General features: G+C 33.2%; 1 protein-coding gene across 2 annotated transcripts in view; it reads right to left on the bottom strand.

The window, feature by feature from the left end:
- Positions 1 to 14,404, bottom strand: part of MSR1 (macrophage scavenger receptor 1) — a 90,306-nt gene that overhangs the window by 58,609 nt on the left and 17,293 nt on the right. For both annotated transcript variants that reach the window (XM_004481881.5, XM_004481882.5), the window contains exons 4-5: positions 5,479 to 5,891; positions 2,013 to 2,199 (exon numbers count right to left, since the gene is read on the bottom strand). In XM_004481881.5, the coding sequence (XP_004481938.1) occupies positions 2,013 to 2,199; positions 5,479 to 5,891 (600 nt within the window). The remainder of the gene's footprint in view (positions 1 to 2,012; positions 2,200 to 5,478; positions 5,892 to 14,404) is intronic.

Raw genomic sequence — 14,404 nt, 5'->3', positions numbered from 1 at the left:
AATAAATAGGAAATATCAGAGCAGAAATAAATGAAATCAAGACCAAAATAATTTATAGAGAATCAACAATCCCAAAATTTGGTTCTTTGAGAAGACCAACAAAATCAACAAATCCTTAGCTAGACTGACAGAAGAAAAAGAGAAAAGACGCAAATAAACAAAGGGAGACATTACTACTGATCTCACAGATTTAAGAGAGATCATAAGAGGATACTATAACAACTGTATGCCAACAAGCTAGACAATGTGGATGAGATGGACAAATTCCTAGAAACACACTAACCACCTACACTGACCCTAAAAGAAATAGAGGACCTCATCAAACCCATCACAAGTGAAGAGATAGAAACAGTCAACAAAAACCTCCCAAAGATGAAAAGCTGAGGACCAGATGACTTCACAGGTAAATTCTACCAATCATTCAAAGACAATCTGATAGCAATCTTGCTCAAACTCTTCTGCAATACTGAACAGGAAAGAACTCTACTACTCATTTTATGATGCCAACATCAGCCTAATACCCAAAACAGATAATGATATAATATTATGAAAAAAGAAGGCAGTGGGTAGAAACAAATGGTAAACTCATGGGCAAATTTAAATAAATACTGTTTAAATGAAGAAAAATAATAATGACTACATCCTAGGAAAAATACATAAAGTAGAAATAAACTATGTTCAAAAACAGGAAAAAATCAAGAAAGGGGGTTGATCGGAGAAAGCATTTTTAAGTTCTTTGTGCATTTTAGGAAGAATTTTAAGATATTGATCAGCTTTAGACTTTTTAAGATAAGTTTTTATGGCAAAATATCAAGAATAAACAACAAAATAGCAATAGAATATAAGCTTTAAGATCAGGAGAGAAAAGTGAATTATAAAAATAAAAATCAATTCAAAATTAGACAAGAAAGAAAAGCAAAAGAAATAGAAGAAACTGAATAAAAATAAGTACCAACTTTGCAAGATTCTACCTATTGCTTTCCTATGTGGTTTTATCATTTTCACCATATTTACCAAATTTGGATTAATAGACTTCTTAATTTTTGCCACATTAGTGGGTATAAAAATGTAGCTCAAATTTTGCATTTCTCTGATGATTAAAAATGTTGAGAATCTTTTCATATGATATTGGCAATTTGATTTTTTTCATCTTGAAATATCTTCTGTTATAATTTGACCATTTCTCTATGTGGCTGCTGATTTGTAGAAGTTTCCTATATATTGTCCTCAATAACTTTTTGCTGCTGTGTGTGTTACAAATAATCTTCACTGATGGTGGTTTGTATTTTCATTCTCCCTATATCTTTCAATAAAAATAAGTTCTTAACTTAAAAAAGCACAAAATCAGATGTTAGAATGCAATATTAAAAGAAAGAGATTATCAGATTACATTTAAAAATCAAGATAAATGTTCTGTACAAGTGACAACCTCGAAACAAAGGGTACTAGAAAGTTAAAAGATAGGAAAATATTTACAATGTAAGTAATAATAAAAGCTATTGTAGAAGTATATATAGTATGTATTTTAATAAAAATCACCAAGTTCAGTTTTCCTTGTTCTACTAACAGAACTGAAAAAATGAAAAATTTGCCATTATTTTTCAAAGTTAAAAATAACTTGATAATTAATAATACAATCAGGTAAGAAGAATTACCAATCCGGAAGTTTTGAAATCAGAATTAACAAGTTCATGATTTGGACATATTGAGAACTTTGTACCCCACAATCAGAGAACTCATATTTCTCTTTGGTATATATGGGATATTTTCAGTAAATCTTCATTAGACAGCTCATTAGATCTTCACTTATTCACCTCCTTCTATTTAAAGGAAACAAGGCTACTGGTTATCTTACCATGTCCTGATTTTAATATTATTTCTTCCTGTTATTTGTAGAAAATGTATACTTACATGCTACTTATTTTGAACCATAGGATTCTGAGTACCATATTTCTGTATATATCAGTACATTTTAATATATCATGTTCTGTAAGAATGAGAAGATATATTACCTTGAATTAAGGTGATATTTCTTAATGTCAGAGAATGTTCCCAGTCTTTAAGTTTGAGATCATTAGTGATATTATTCAACAGCTTCACTTCTCCTTTTAGTTCCTCTTCCAAACGCATTTGTTCTGCTTTCATAGACTTAATTGCTGTTGATGCATTGTACACACATGCCTCTAATTTTCTGATCTCCTGTGAAACATAAGCCAGCACTCACATCATGTTACACATATAATTATCAAATACATAAGTTCAAAAAGCCCCCAAATTCAGTTTTTCAAAAAATATATATAATATTATAGGAACATTATGTAATAAGGATACAGAAATTAGAGAACTTTCTAAAAATAATAATTCTTTGGTTGTGAAACATTTCCTCTTTTCTCTGAATGAGTGACTGTCCACAGACAGACATCGAAAAATTATTTGACTTTATCAGGGGTATGTTACGATCCCTATACATAGATGTAAAAATGCTAAAATTAAAATGAAAGCCTGTCACAGGGTTTTCATTTTGAAATGAAATTTCTTTATGCTGTACTTAGAGTGGCAACATATCCCAATTCTGTGAATTTGCTAGATTTATATGTTAAACTGCTATATGGCAATAACCAAAGTTTTATGTTATAATCTCATGGTACTAATAGTAGGATTAACTTTTTATGTTCAATGAAATTGCAAACTAACGTGTTCACAGTATTTTCCTTTTAAGTTTTACTGCATCAATATTTTAGGTTTCATTGTTATTTTATGTTTATATATATACAGACACACACCCCTACATATTTTGTGTGTGTATATATATATATACACACACACATACACAGAGAAAACATGAGAGATCTTGCTATGTTCTAGAATATGCTTATATTTTTTTTACTCAATGTATTAAAGATAATTTATATAATACTTAGAGACTATCTCATTTTCAATAACTTAATGGAATTATATTGTTTGGATTTCTCCTAATTTATTTAAGATTTCTATTGATAGAGCTTTGAATTGTGCATTGTTTTCTTTTTGTCAATTTTAAACATTGTTGCAATGAACATAATTTTTTATATATTTACACATTCGTATAATCCTTCTATAGGACGGTTTCCTTAAGTGGGTATGATCAAAGGGATGATATGTTAAGGACTAAAATTTGTGTTCAGTACTGCCATACTACCCTCTAAGAATATGGTACCAAATTTTTTCTCTTACTAACTATATGTGAATGCCTACCTTTAGTACCAAAATACTATCAATTTATTTAAGTTTGCAAAATAATTGTAGATATATAATAGAATTTAATGTATTGTTCAGATTACCATGAGGCTAAGCATCTAGTCATAAAGGTTTGTAGAGTGTTTTTATTTTTAATTTTTTTAGCAGTGTACATTTGTCATTACTTTCCTTTCACGGACTGTACTTAATTTTCTCTTGGGGTATTGGGCATTTTTTTTCTGCTATACTAAAACTTCTAATCTATTCTGGTTATGTTTCCTGCCTCTGTTCTACTTTTACCCCATCCTCTATAATCTTCATGGCTTTTTAAAAAATAATCACTTCTATGCTCAACTGTTGATGGATTCTCAATCTCCATTTACATTCAGAAATAAATTAGTGGTGTATTGTTCATTAATCCTGGTATGAAGAGAAAATTGCTGGACTGGACAAGCTGAGGGTAGTTAGTCAAGATATTTGGTGTGTAAAACCTTTGAAAAGAGATGAAAACTTTTTCAGATTTACCCCCTCAAAGACACTGTCCATATCAGTGAACTTCATTGGTTTTCTCTGATCTAATTGTGCTTTGCCCTACCCACAGTTTTCTAGATTAGACTTTCTCCACTCTCCATTTCCTCTTTATATGACCACTGAGCATTTTCCATAAATATAGACATAATAAAGGTATAATAATGAGCACTGATGCTTGTAGGGAGTAGAATCATGATAAGCATGCTCAACTAAATTTCCTATGCATTGCTATAAGTATTCATGCAATTCCAATATACACAGAGCAGACGGCATGGGAAGAGGAGGTAATTTTTCTACCTAAGACCCAGGAATCCCTCATATCTTTCATCCCTAAACCTGAGCATGTATTTTTATCCCCTTCTTTGAAGGCTGCATATAGTGCTTACATTAGCCAGATTTCACTGAAATAATTTTTGTTGGGAAGACAGAAAAATCCTAGACATCATCTGTGTCCCTTCCTCCATATTCTACCACCATTGACCCTGTTGGAAATAAGGCATTTACTTTTTTTCGTTGTTCTTAAAGTCTCTTCTATGAAGGATGGAGATGGTAAATTCTACCCCTATCTTCCAGTTCATGCCAGTTTTTTTCCTTTTCCTTTCAACTTAATATTGTCCTGTCTTTGGTGGTAATATTTATAAACCTTTTCCTCAAACAGTATTTACTGATTCAGGCATTCATCTAATTTATTTATTCCATCTTTGGGTTAAATATTTAAAGATGAGTAAGACTGTTGATGGTCTTGATTCTCTCACCTTGACTTTGTTTTTTATTGTGTGCATGCGTGCTCACACACACATGCCCATACCTACTCAGACACTGATGAAATTTCTAAATCGCTGTAAGTGATATGTAGTAATCTGGATCTTAACCAGAGGTCAGAAAAGAATGGTCTATGGACCAAATTAAGACCACAGGTTATTTTTATAGATAAAGATTTATTGGATGGAACACAGTTTACTTCATCTGCTTAGGGAGTATCTGTGACTACATTTGTGCTGCAATGGCAGAACTTAGTAGCTGTTACTGATTTGTCACAAAGCCTAACAAACAAGTATTTGCTAGGGCCCTTTACAGAGAAATTGTGCCTGCCTGGTCTAAAATATGTTTTGCTCTTTTAGTGTGAATATAAAGGCATATCTGTTCATTCAAGATTGGCTGTGATGGTGCTTTAGTGCCGCTATGTCTCCAAATGTTTAATGTATATTATATCTTACATGGAAGTAGAAAACCCATTTTGTGTTTGGTCCTATGATGATAATGAGGCATTGTTTACATATCGACATTTAATTATTTATAGTTTTCTCTGCATGTAAAAACTTAAGTAAACTGTTCAGTAATGGAAAAAAAATGGTTTTAAAATTTAAATTTGGTTGGGTATTTGTGTAAATAAAATTTCCATTCCATTGATAATGAAAAATGTCAGGTATTGTAAAATTCACAAAGAATGTCTACCTCTCCAGATATGCTCAAATAATCTAAATAATCTAAAGAGGCATTCTAGCAGTCTTTAAAAATTAAAGAGAATCTCTAGCCAATGGGAGAAAATTTGCCGGAATCCGAAGAAATGCACTCAGTAAATTTGTTTGAAACCTTTTCGTGAGATTGCCAGAATAATTGAGGTAAACAGGATGAAAAACAGTTTGCAGCTTTTGCTTTCCTGAACTGCCCGAGGAAAGGGGATCTGGATAGACTCAGGTCCAGTGCATGACCTTCCAATAAAAACCTTACCTCCTGTTGTTTAATCATATTCTCTTGGACTTTGCCATTCAGTGTTTCTACATTGAGCTGCAAATCAAGCAGGGTGGCATTCAGGCTCCTTAAGGACTTAGAGACATCATCTATTGAGTTTCCATGTGCTTGAACTGAGGAAAATAAGGTACTCAGCTGGAGAAGAACATCATTAAATCTTTGATCAGTTGTCACACTGAAATTCTGGAAATAGTCTGAATCTATGAGATTGGCTTCCATATCTGAAATATACTGGATTCTCATCTCCACGCTGCTCATGTGTTTCATAACAACTTCTCTAAATCTCATTTCATCTTCACTGTCATTTCTTTTTCCCATGAGACTTTCAGATATACCATTTTCATTCATTGAATCAATTGTGCAATTCGTTGTTTCCAGCTTTAGGAAATGAGCTGCATATTTAAATAAAAATAAACTGAGTCATGGCCTGAACCTTTAAATGCAAACACCATTCCATTCTGTAACATCCCATCCCATATCACTGCTTCCTGTATGAATTCATTCCATTCTATAATTTTGAATGCCATCCTAAATCAAATATTCATATTAAATATACAATGTGTGAACCATTAGGCTACTACTTTTCATTTTAATATTATATCATAATGATTTTTTCCTATGATTTAAACCATTCTATAAAAATAACCTTAATAAATGTATTGTATTCTATGTATGGATCTAGAAGAATGTATTTAACAAAATTCTTACATTTGGTTTACTCTGTTTGTAATAACATACTCAATATTTTTATGATCAGTCTTATAGCTAATTATTTCCTGAAGAAAAAGTTCTATTGAGCTGCTGATACATATTTCCAAATGGGCAATGTTCTCTAAAAAACCTTATTATCCTTCTGAAAGGATCTCAAGCAATACATTTTACAGTTTCAGTAAATTAGATGCATGCACAATAATTTCTCATATAAAAATAATATATAATTATTCACAATGGAGAAAATGTTAAACAAAATTTTTATCAATAATCAGTGATGATTAAGATCTTGTTCTTCATATCTCTCTATATCTCATCTCTATATTTTAAAAAATTTATATCTATACCATTCATATTTCATTACTGTATGAGATTTTCCATGTTCAAAGATTATTGATATATATGAAGAGAAACTTCATGTGATTTAAAAAGAGAAATGTGACATGATTAAGATGGTGAAGTAAGACATTCCAAGGCTCTGTCCCCCCACAGAGACTTAAAGCAACCAGCAGTAACATCTTTCCCAAAACTCTGGAAAACAGTTAAAGGGTTGCAATAACAAGGCAAGCACTGAATGAAGGAAAAGGCAAATTTTCCTTCATTTGGCCCTTCCCCATCATTTCAGCAGCTCATCCTAGAGCTGGCCTGCACCCCGATGTGGGCTCCAGTTCTGGATGGAGTAGAGGAACCCCTGGGCATACAGTAGGGTGCATGCACATCTGTGCCAATCTGTGGCAGTCTGAAGGCAGTCCCAGGCTCTCCATCAAGAACTTACCTGTTTATAGCAGTGGCTCACAGAGCTCTCCTACAGACTGTTGGAAGAGAACAGACATTTCACAACTACCTGGGGCAAAGGATTGATGGCCATGGATACACAGTGCAGCAAACAGGACAGTGAGGAAAGGCTGTTTCCAAGGGGAAAGAGGACATTCAGATCCAGGTAAATGGGAGAATTCATAGGACCATGAGAGCATTCCCAAGACAAGATGCGTGCTGAGGGTAGACCAGTAGGAGCCTAAGCTTTTGCCTCTGGCTGTTCTGTAAACTCATTTTCAGGACAGCTAAGGGCTGAAGGACAGAACTTGCACAGGTGAAATGGCAAAGACTGGGAGAGGTGTTTGTTCATTGTTAACTCCTGATATTTAGGGAAATGTCTGTCATAACACTAGCTGAATACAAGCTTAAGGAACAGAGGCCTCACTGTCCAAATTCTAGAGATAACACATTAAAATATCAAAATGTCCAGGATGCAAAAAAATTCACTAAATATACAGAGAAACAGGAAATGATGGCCCAGGCAAGAAGCAGGATAAAACACCAGAAATCATCAATGAGGAAGGTCAGATCTAGGACACACCAGACAAAGACTAAAAATTTGTCCTAAATATGTGCAAAGAGCTAAAGAAAAACATGGATCAGAACTAAAGGAAGTGAGGAAAACAATACATGAACACAAAGACAATCTCAATAAAGAGATAAAAATCATGTAAAGCAACCAAAGAAAGCTGAAGACTATAGTAACAGACATTTAAAATAAAATTCCTTAGGGGAAATCAACAGTAGATTGCTGCTGGAAGAAGAAAAAAAAATCAGTGAACTCAAAGACAGGACAATTGAAATTATTGAGTCTGGGAGCAGCAAGCAAAAAGAATATAGAAAAGTGAACAGAGCCTAAGATAACTGTGGGACACCATCGAGCATGTCATGGGAATCCCAGAAGGAGAAGAGAGTAAGAGTGGAAGTATAGTTGAAGAAATAATGACTGAAAGATCCCAAATTTAAAGAAAAACATGAATACACATATTCAATAAGCTCAATGAACCCCAAATATGAAACAGGGAGAGAGAATGACACCGAGACATATTAAAATCAAACTGTCAAATGCCAAACACAAAGAGAGAATCCTGAAGCTGCAAGTAAGAAGTAATAAATCACATATAAGGAAGCCTTGATAAGATAAAGTGCTGAATTCTCATCCTAAACTGCAGAGGTAAGAAGACAGTATTGGGAAGAGGATGTGGCTCAAGTGATTGAGCTCCTATCTATCACATGGGAGGTCCTTGGTTCAGTTCCCGGTACCTCCTAAAGAAGACAAGCAAGACGTGACGGGCTGGTGTGGTGAGTGATGCAAAAGATGATGCCACAAGAGACACAAGAAGGTAAAGCAAAATGAGAGTACAACAAAGCAGGAAGCAGAGGTGGCTCAAGCAATTACAAGGGATGTTTAGGGTTCGGGTCCTGGTGCCTCCTAAAAAGGAAAATAAGAACACATTGAACAGACACAGCAAATGCAAACAAGAGGGTGGGGAGAAAGACATAAACATGATAAATCTTAAAAAAAAAAAAAGGCAGTAGATAACATACTTAACATGTTAACAAGAAAATATTGCCAGCCAAGACTTCTATATAAAAAATGAGGGGGAGACATTCCCAGACAAACAGAAACTAAGGGAGATCATCACCACTAGACTGACTCCACAGGAACTGCTAAAGGAGTCACTCAGGTCGAAAGGACAGCACACCATGCAATAAATAGAAGCTACATGAAGAAACAATGATCTCTAAAAAAATTACTACATGGGTAAATATAAATGCCAGTACTGTTGTATTTTAGATTTGTAACTGCATTTTTACTTCTTGCACAATATAAAATGCAAATGCATATAAAGTACTGATAAACCTAGGGTTTTGGGCTCATAAAATACAAAGACATAATTTGTGACAAGTACTACGCAGAGGTGGGTGGGTGGAGGAGTAATGGAACATAATTGGTATATACTACTGAAGTTATGTTGTCATCAGATAAAACAAGATTGTTATAGATTTAGGATGGAAAATTTAAGAACCATGGTAATCAGAAAGAAAATTTTGGAAAAATACACACAGATTGAAACAAGAAGGAGTTTTAAAGGGTACAGTGCAAAAGATCAGCTAAATGCAAAGTAGGCAGTAGCGGAAAAATTGAGGGACAAAGTCTCATGCAAAAAAAAGGGCAAATATAGGTCCTGCATTATCAGTAATTACGTACAAATGGGTTCACCTGTCCAATCAAAAAGCAGATATTAGCAAAATGGATAGATAAGAATGTCCCAGCTCTATGCTGTTTACAAGAGACCCACTTTAAATTCAAAGACAAAAGTAGGTTGGAAGTGAAATGATGGAGAAAAAAATTTCTGTGCAAAAATATTACATACAGAATGAAAAAAGAGTGGGATGGCTCTACAAATATCAGGCAAAAGAGATATTATGTCAGAAACTGTTAAAAGGGACAATAAAAGGCACTATTTACTGATAATAGGGTCAATTCATCAAGAGAATATAACAGTTATACATTCACCTAACAACAGAGCCCCAAAAATATATGAAGCAAACATTGACAGATTGGAAGGAAAAATGGATGCTGCTCTATTTGTAGCAGGAAACTTAAATACTTCTCTTTCAATAATGGATATAATATCTAGACAGAGGACCAGTAAGGAAAGAGAGGACTTCAACAATATTTTAAGCCAACTAGACCTAATAGACATGTATAGAACTCTTAAGCCAAGAAGAATAAAATACATATTTTTTTTTCAAGTACACATGGATAATTCTCTAGGAAAACCCATATGTTAGGTTCCGAAACAAGTTTCAACAAATTTTAAAAATTTGAAATCACACAGAGAATCTTTTGGTCACAATGGAATGAAGCTGGACATCTAATAACAGAAGGAGAAATGGAAAATTCACAAATACGTGGAAATTAAGCAAAACATTCTTAAGCAACCAATGGGCCAAAGAAGAAAGCCACAAAATAAATTAGAATATATCTTGAGACAAATGAAAACAAAAATACAACATACCAAAACTTATGGGATGCATCCAAGGCAATACTGAGAATGAAATTTATAGTCATAAATGTTTAGGTTTAAAAATAGGTTAAGACCTCAAATCAGTAAACTAACCCCAAACCTGGAGGAACTAGAAAAAGAAGAACAAATTAAACCCAAAGTTAGCAGAAAGAAGGAAATAATAAGATTAGAGTGTAGATAAATGAAATAGGGAATAGAAAAGCAATAGTGAAAATCAATGTAAACAAAATTTGTTTATTTGAAAAGATTTACAAAATCAACAAAGCTTTACCCAGGCTGATAAAGAAAAAAAAATGTGAGAAAGGGTCCAAATAACAAAAATCATAAATGAAAGACAACACTACTACTGATCTTACAGAAATAAACAGGATTATAAAAAGGTGTTATGACCAATTGTATGCCAAAAATAATATATAACCTAGATGAAATGGACAAATTCCTAGCAACACACAAATTACCTATACTGACTCAAGAAAATTAGAAGATCTTAACATATCACTAATAAGTAAAGCAATGAAACCTGTAATCAAAATACTTCCAATAAAGAAAAGCCCAGGACCAGATGGCTTCACTGCTGAATTTTACAGAAGAGTCAAAGAAAAATTAACAACAATCTTCACAAACTATTCCAAAAAATTGAAGAGGAGGTACCCCTTCCAAACTCATTCAATGAGATCAAATCATCCTAATACCAGACAAATTAAGATATCACAAGAAAAGAAAATTATAGACCAATATCTCTTATGATTATAGATGCAAAAATCCCAAGAAGATAGTAACAAATTGAATGAAAGAGTACATTAAGAGCATCATACACCATGACCAAGTGGGATTTATTCAGGAATACAAGGATGGTTTAATGTAAGAGAATCAATGTAATATAGTATATTAATAGAATGAAAGAAAGAACGGATGATCTTCTCAATTGATGCAGAAAAGGCATTTGACAAAATCCAGCAATTTTCCTTGAAAAAAATAAAATAGGAATAGAAGGGAATATCTCTATTCCCTTTATGTGAAACACACAGCTAGCATCATTCTCAATGGTCAAAGATGGAAAATTTCCTCCTAAGATCAGGAGCTAGATAAGGATGCCTGCTCTAACGATTGCTATTCAGTGTTGTACAGGAAGGGTAGCTAGAGCAATAGAATTGAAAGCACAAAAATAAAGCCACATGTCTTTGGCCATCTGGTTTTTGGCAAGGGTGCCAAGTAGGAAAAGAATAGTTTCTTCAACACATGGTTCTGAGAAAGATGGATATTCTCAGGCATATAGAAAAATTAACTCAAAGTGGATCAATCAATATAAGAGCTGTATCTGTAAATCCTTAAGAACAAAAATAGGGAAATTTCTTTAGGTTCCTGAATAAGGTAATGGATTCTTAGACTTTATACCAAAAGTACAAGCAATAAAAGAAAAATAGTTAAATTCAGTTTATAAAAATTAAAAACTTTAGGGGAATGGGTGTGGCTCAGTGGTTTGAGCACCCACTTCCCATGTATGAGGTCCTGGATTCAAAACCCTTACCATCTAAAAAAAATTAAAAACCCTTGTGCTTCAAAGATATTATGAAGAAAGTAAAAAGACAGCCAAGAAGATGAGAGGAAATATTTGGAAACCATATACTTAATAAGGGTTTAATAGCTAGAATAGTACATTAATCTAACACCTCAACAACAAAAAGACAAAAACCTAACACCTCAACAACAAAAAGACAAAAACTTGACTAAATATGGGTAAGGGGCTGGGATAGACATTTCTCAAAAGAAGATATACAAATGACCTTATCATAAGCACATGAAAAAGATGCTCTGCATTATTAGCCCTTAGGGAAAAGTAGACAAAAATCACAGGACGACACCTCACATCCACTATAAGGGCTATTATTTAAAAATTGAATAATAACAAGTGCTGATGAGGAAGTGAAGAAATAGGAACCTTAGTGCATTGTTTGTGAGAATGTGAAATGGTGGAGCCATTGTGGAAACCAGTTTGGTGTTTCCTCAAAATAGAAAACAAAATTATCATATGATCTGACAATCCCACTTCTAGGTATATAACCCAATCGATTGAAAACAAGGACTTGGACAAATATTTGTATCCTAACGTGCATAGCAGCATTATTTACAATGTCCAAAAGGTGGAAACAACACAAATAGTCATCAACAGATGAATAAACAAAATGATGTATTTATTTCAAAATTAAAAAGTTAACAGAAACAAAGAATGTATATCTGTATATACAGCTCTAACTGACTATATTTGTGTTCTTACTAAAAATGAAATGGCTATTTTTCCAGCTTTATAGGTCTTTGAAGATTAAATCGAGGTAACACATGAAAAACAGACATTTATATCTTATATAAATGAAAGTCTGATGTTTAATCAGGATCAGGCTGCTTGGGTCAAGTCTCTCTCCATCCCTCCATCACTAGCTGAGCGACAATGGGCAAGTTACGTCTTCTCCTTGCTTAGATTTCTTCACGGCATAAAGGTAATAACTACTAATACCTCTGTAAGGTGCTGAGGCTTGAAGGATATAAGGCATGTAAATTCATAGCACACAGCTTGGCACATATGAAAACTCAGTTAAAGTGCCTTATACACGAAAGATACTGTCTTAGTTACAGAGACTACTATATTTTATTAAAGAAGCTGTTTGATGATGGTTGTTGTTTTATCTATTATTTATTAAGAATAAATATTATACCATATATGTAATTAAAGCCTAATTTTAAAAAAAACATATCATTTATATCTGGGCTAAATTCTCTTTAAAGTTAGCTTACTGGAACTAATAAATTATGGGTGACTGCCTTTTATATGCTCCACAATAGAGAGCCTATTGAGTGTGTATTATTTTACACGTCTTAGCTTACCCCTAATTTGGAAATTATATATGTATTTGTTGATTGCATCTCATCACATTTATTAAATCCAGTGTGGGGAACAAGTTTTAGTAGGCAGCCTCAGCCACAAATTCATCAATTCTGTGATTTAGTTATTAAGTACCTACAAAGTATAGAGCCGTATTTTAGGAACTGTGGGAATATAAAACTGATGGTTTAAAAAATTATTTCAAATTTGTACCTAAAGTGTGTTCTTTTACAATGATTATTGCCTGTTATGTAGCACTTTAGAACCCAGGTGCTGGCTCTTGCTTTGTCCTATACTAGCTGTGATCTTGGCAAGTTAACCAATCTCTGTGCATCTATTTCACTCTCAGTATAAGTGGGATATGAAATAGTCAGTGTTTAAATCATTAAATAAGTGATTATGTACAGTGCTTAGACCACTTCCTGGCATATGGTAAGCATTTAATAAGCTTCAGCTTTTACTGTTATAATTGGTATTTTGGATTCTGATCTGTGACTTAAGCATCTCCATGCCCAATATTGGTAACTATGGGGAAGTAATATTGGGTATAATACCAAAATTTTCTGGATATTCGTTCCCATAAACACAGAAGTCCCTGTGCTTTCCTTTGCTAGGCATACTGCTCTACCTATTTCAGATGCATAAAGCAAATCTTTTTCACAGTATGGAAAGGAAAGACCTGATTTGAAGAAACGTCATGTAACCAAGGTTCTTTGACATCAAGTTCAACATGAATAAATGCTACATTTTGCTCATAGATTTCAAAGCACAATATTGTATGCTCCCAAACCCTAACTAATCTAATCCTTATTTTTAGAACACTGTTTAACTTTTTACAATTAATCTAGGTTAAGAATACAAGAGTTCTTATTTTCTCTTATGAATGATGCTTTTACTATACACTTATTGTTTATGTATGCTCATGTGTGAATGATATAGCTCAATGATTTTTAATAAAGTTATTTGTAAATACTCATTTATTGCATTACTATTTGAGAGATGGCGTTTTGTGGCTTTGATCATGTTTACTTTTTCACGTTGCCAATATCTTCTTATACCAAAAATTTATATTGTTTTGAGCTAAAGAATATTCAATATTTCAATAGCACTTACCTATATTAATCCTAGATCTTATTTTCCTGTCCTGGAGACATTACTGCATTTGTATTGTGACAATCATCAAGGAGCTTCTCTAAGAAAAGGTAGCATATGGACGGGGCTTTATAATTAAGATAAATATCTTTAAATGTGTAGGGGATTTTATATTTGAATAGAGTTTTAATGGACAACATTTCATTTTACCTGTCAATTCATATTTGCCAAAACAGAGTAATTTCTATCATTTTAGGGATGCATTTTACCTACCTTTGTAATTTTTTATATCAGTGGTGATAGGCATTACATTTTAGCTCCTTTTTGAAATTTATTCTAATTCACACCTCAAAATGAAAATAGACTGTCAATC

Source organism: Dasypus novemcinctus, chromosome 29 (genome assembly GCF_030445035.2).
Source record: "Dasypus novemcinctus isolate mDasNov1 chromosome 29, mDasNov1.1.hap2, whole genome shotgun sequence".
Taxonomy (NCBI): Eukaryota; Metazoa; Chordata; class Mammalia; order Cingulata; family Dasypodidae; genus Dasypus; species Dasypus novemcinctus.
This window is presented reverse-complemented; position numbering and strand designations above follow the sequence as displayed.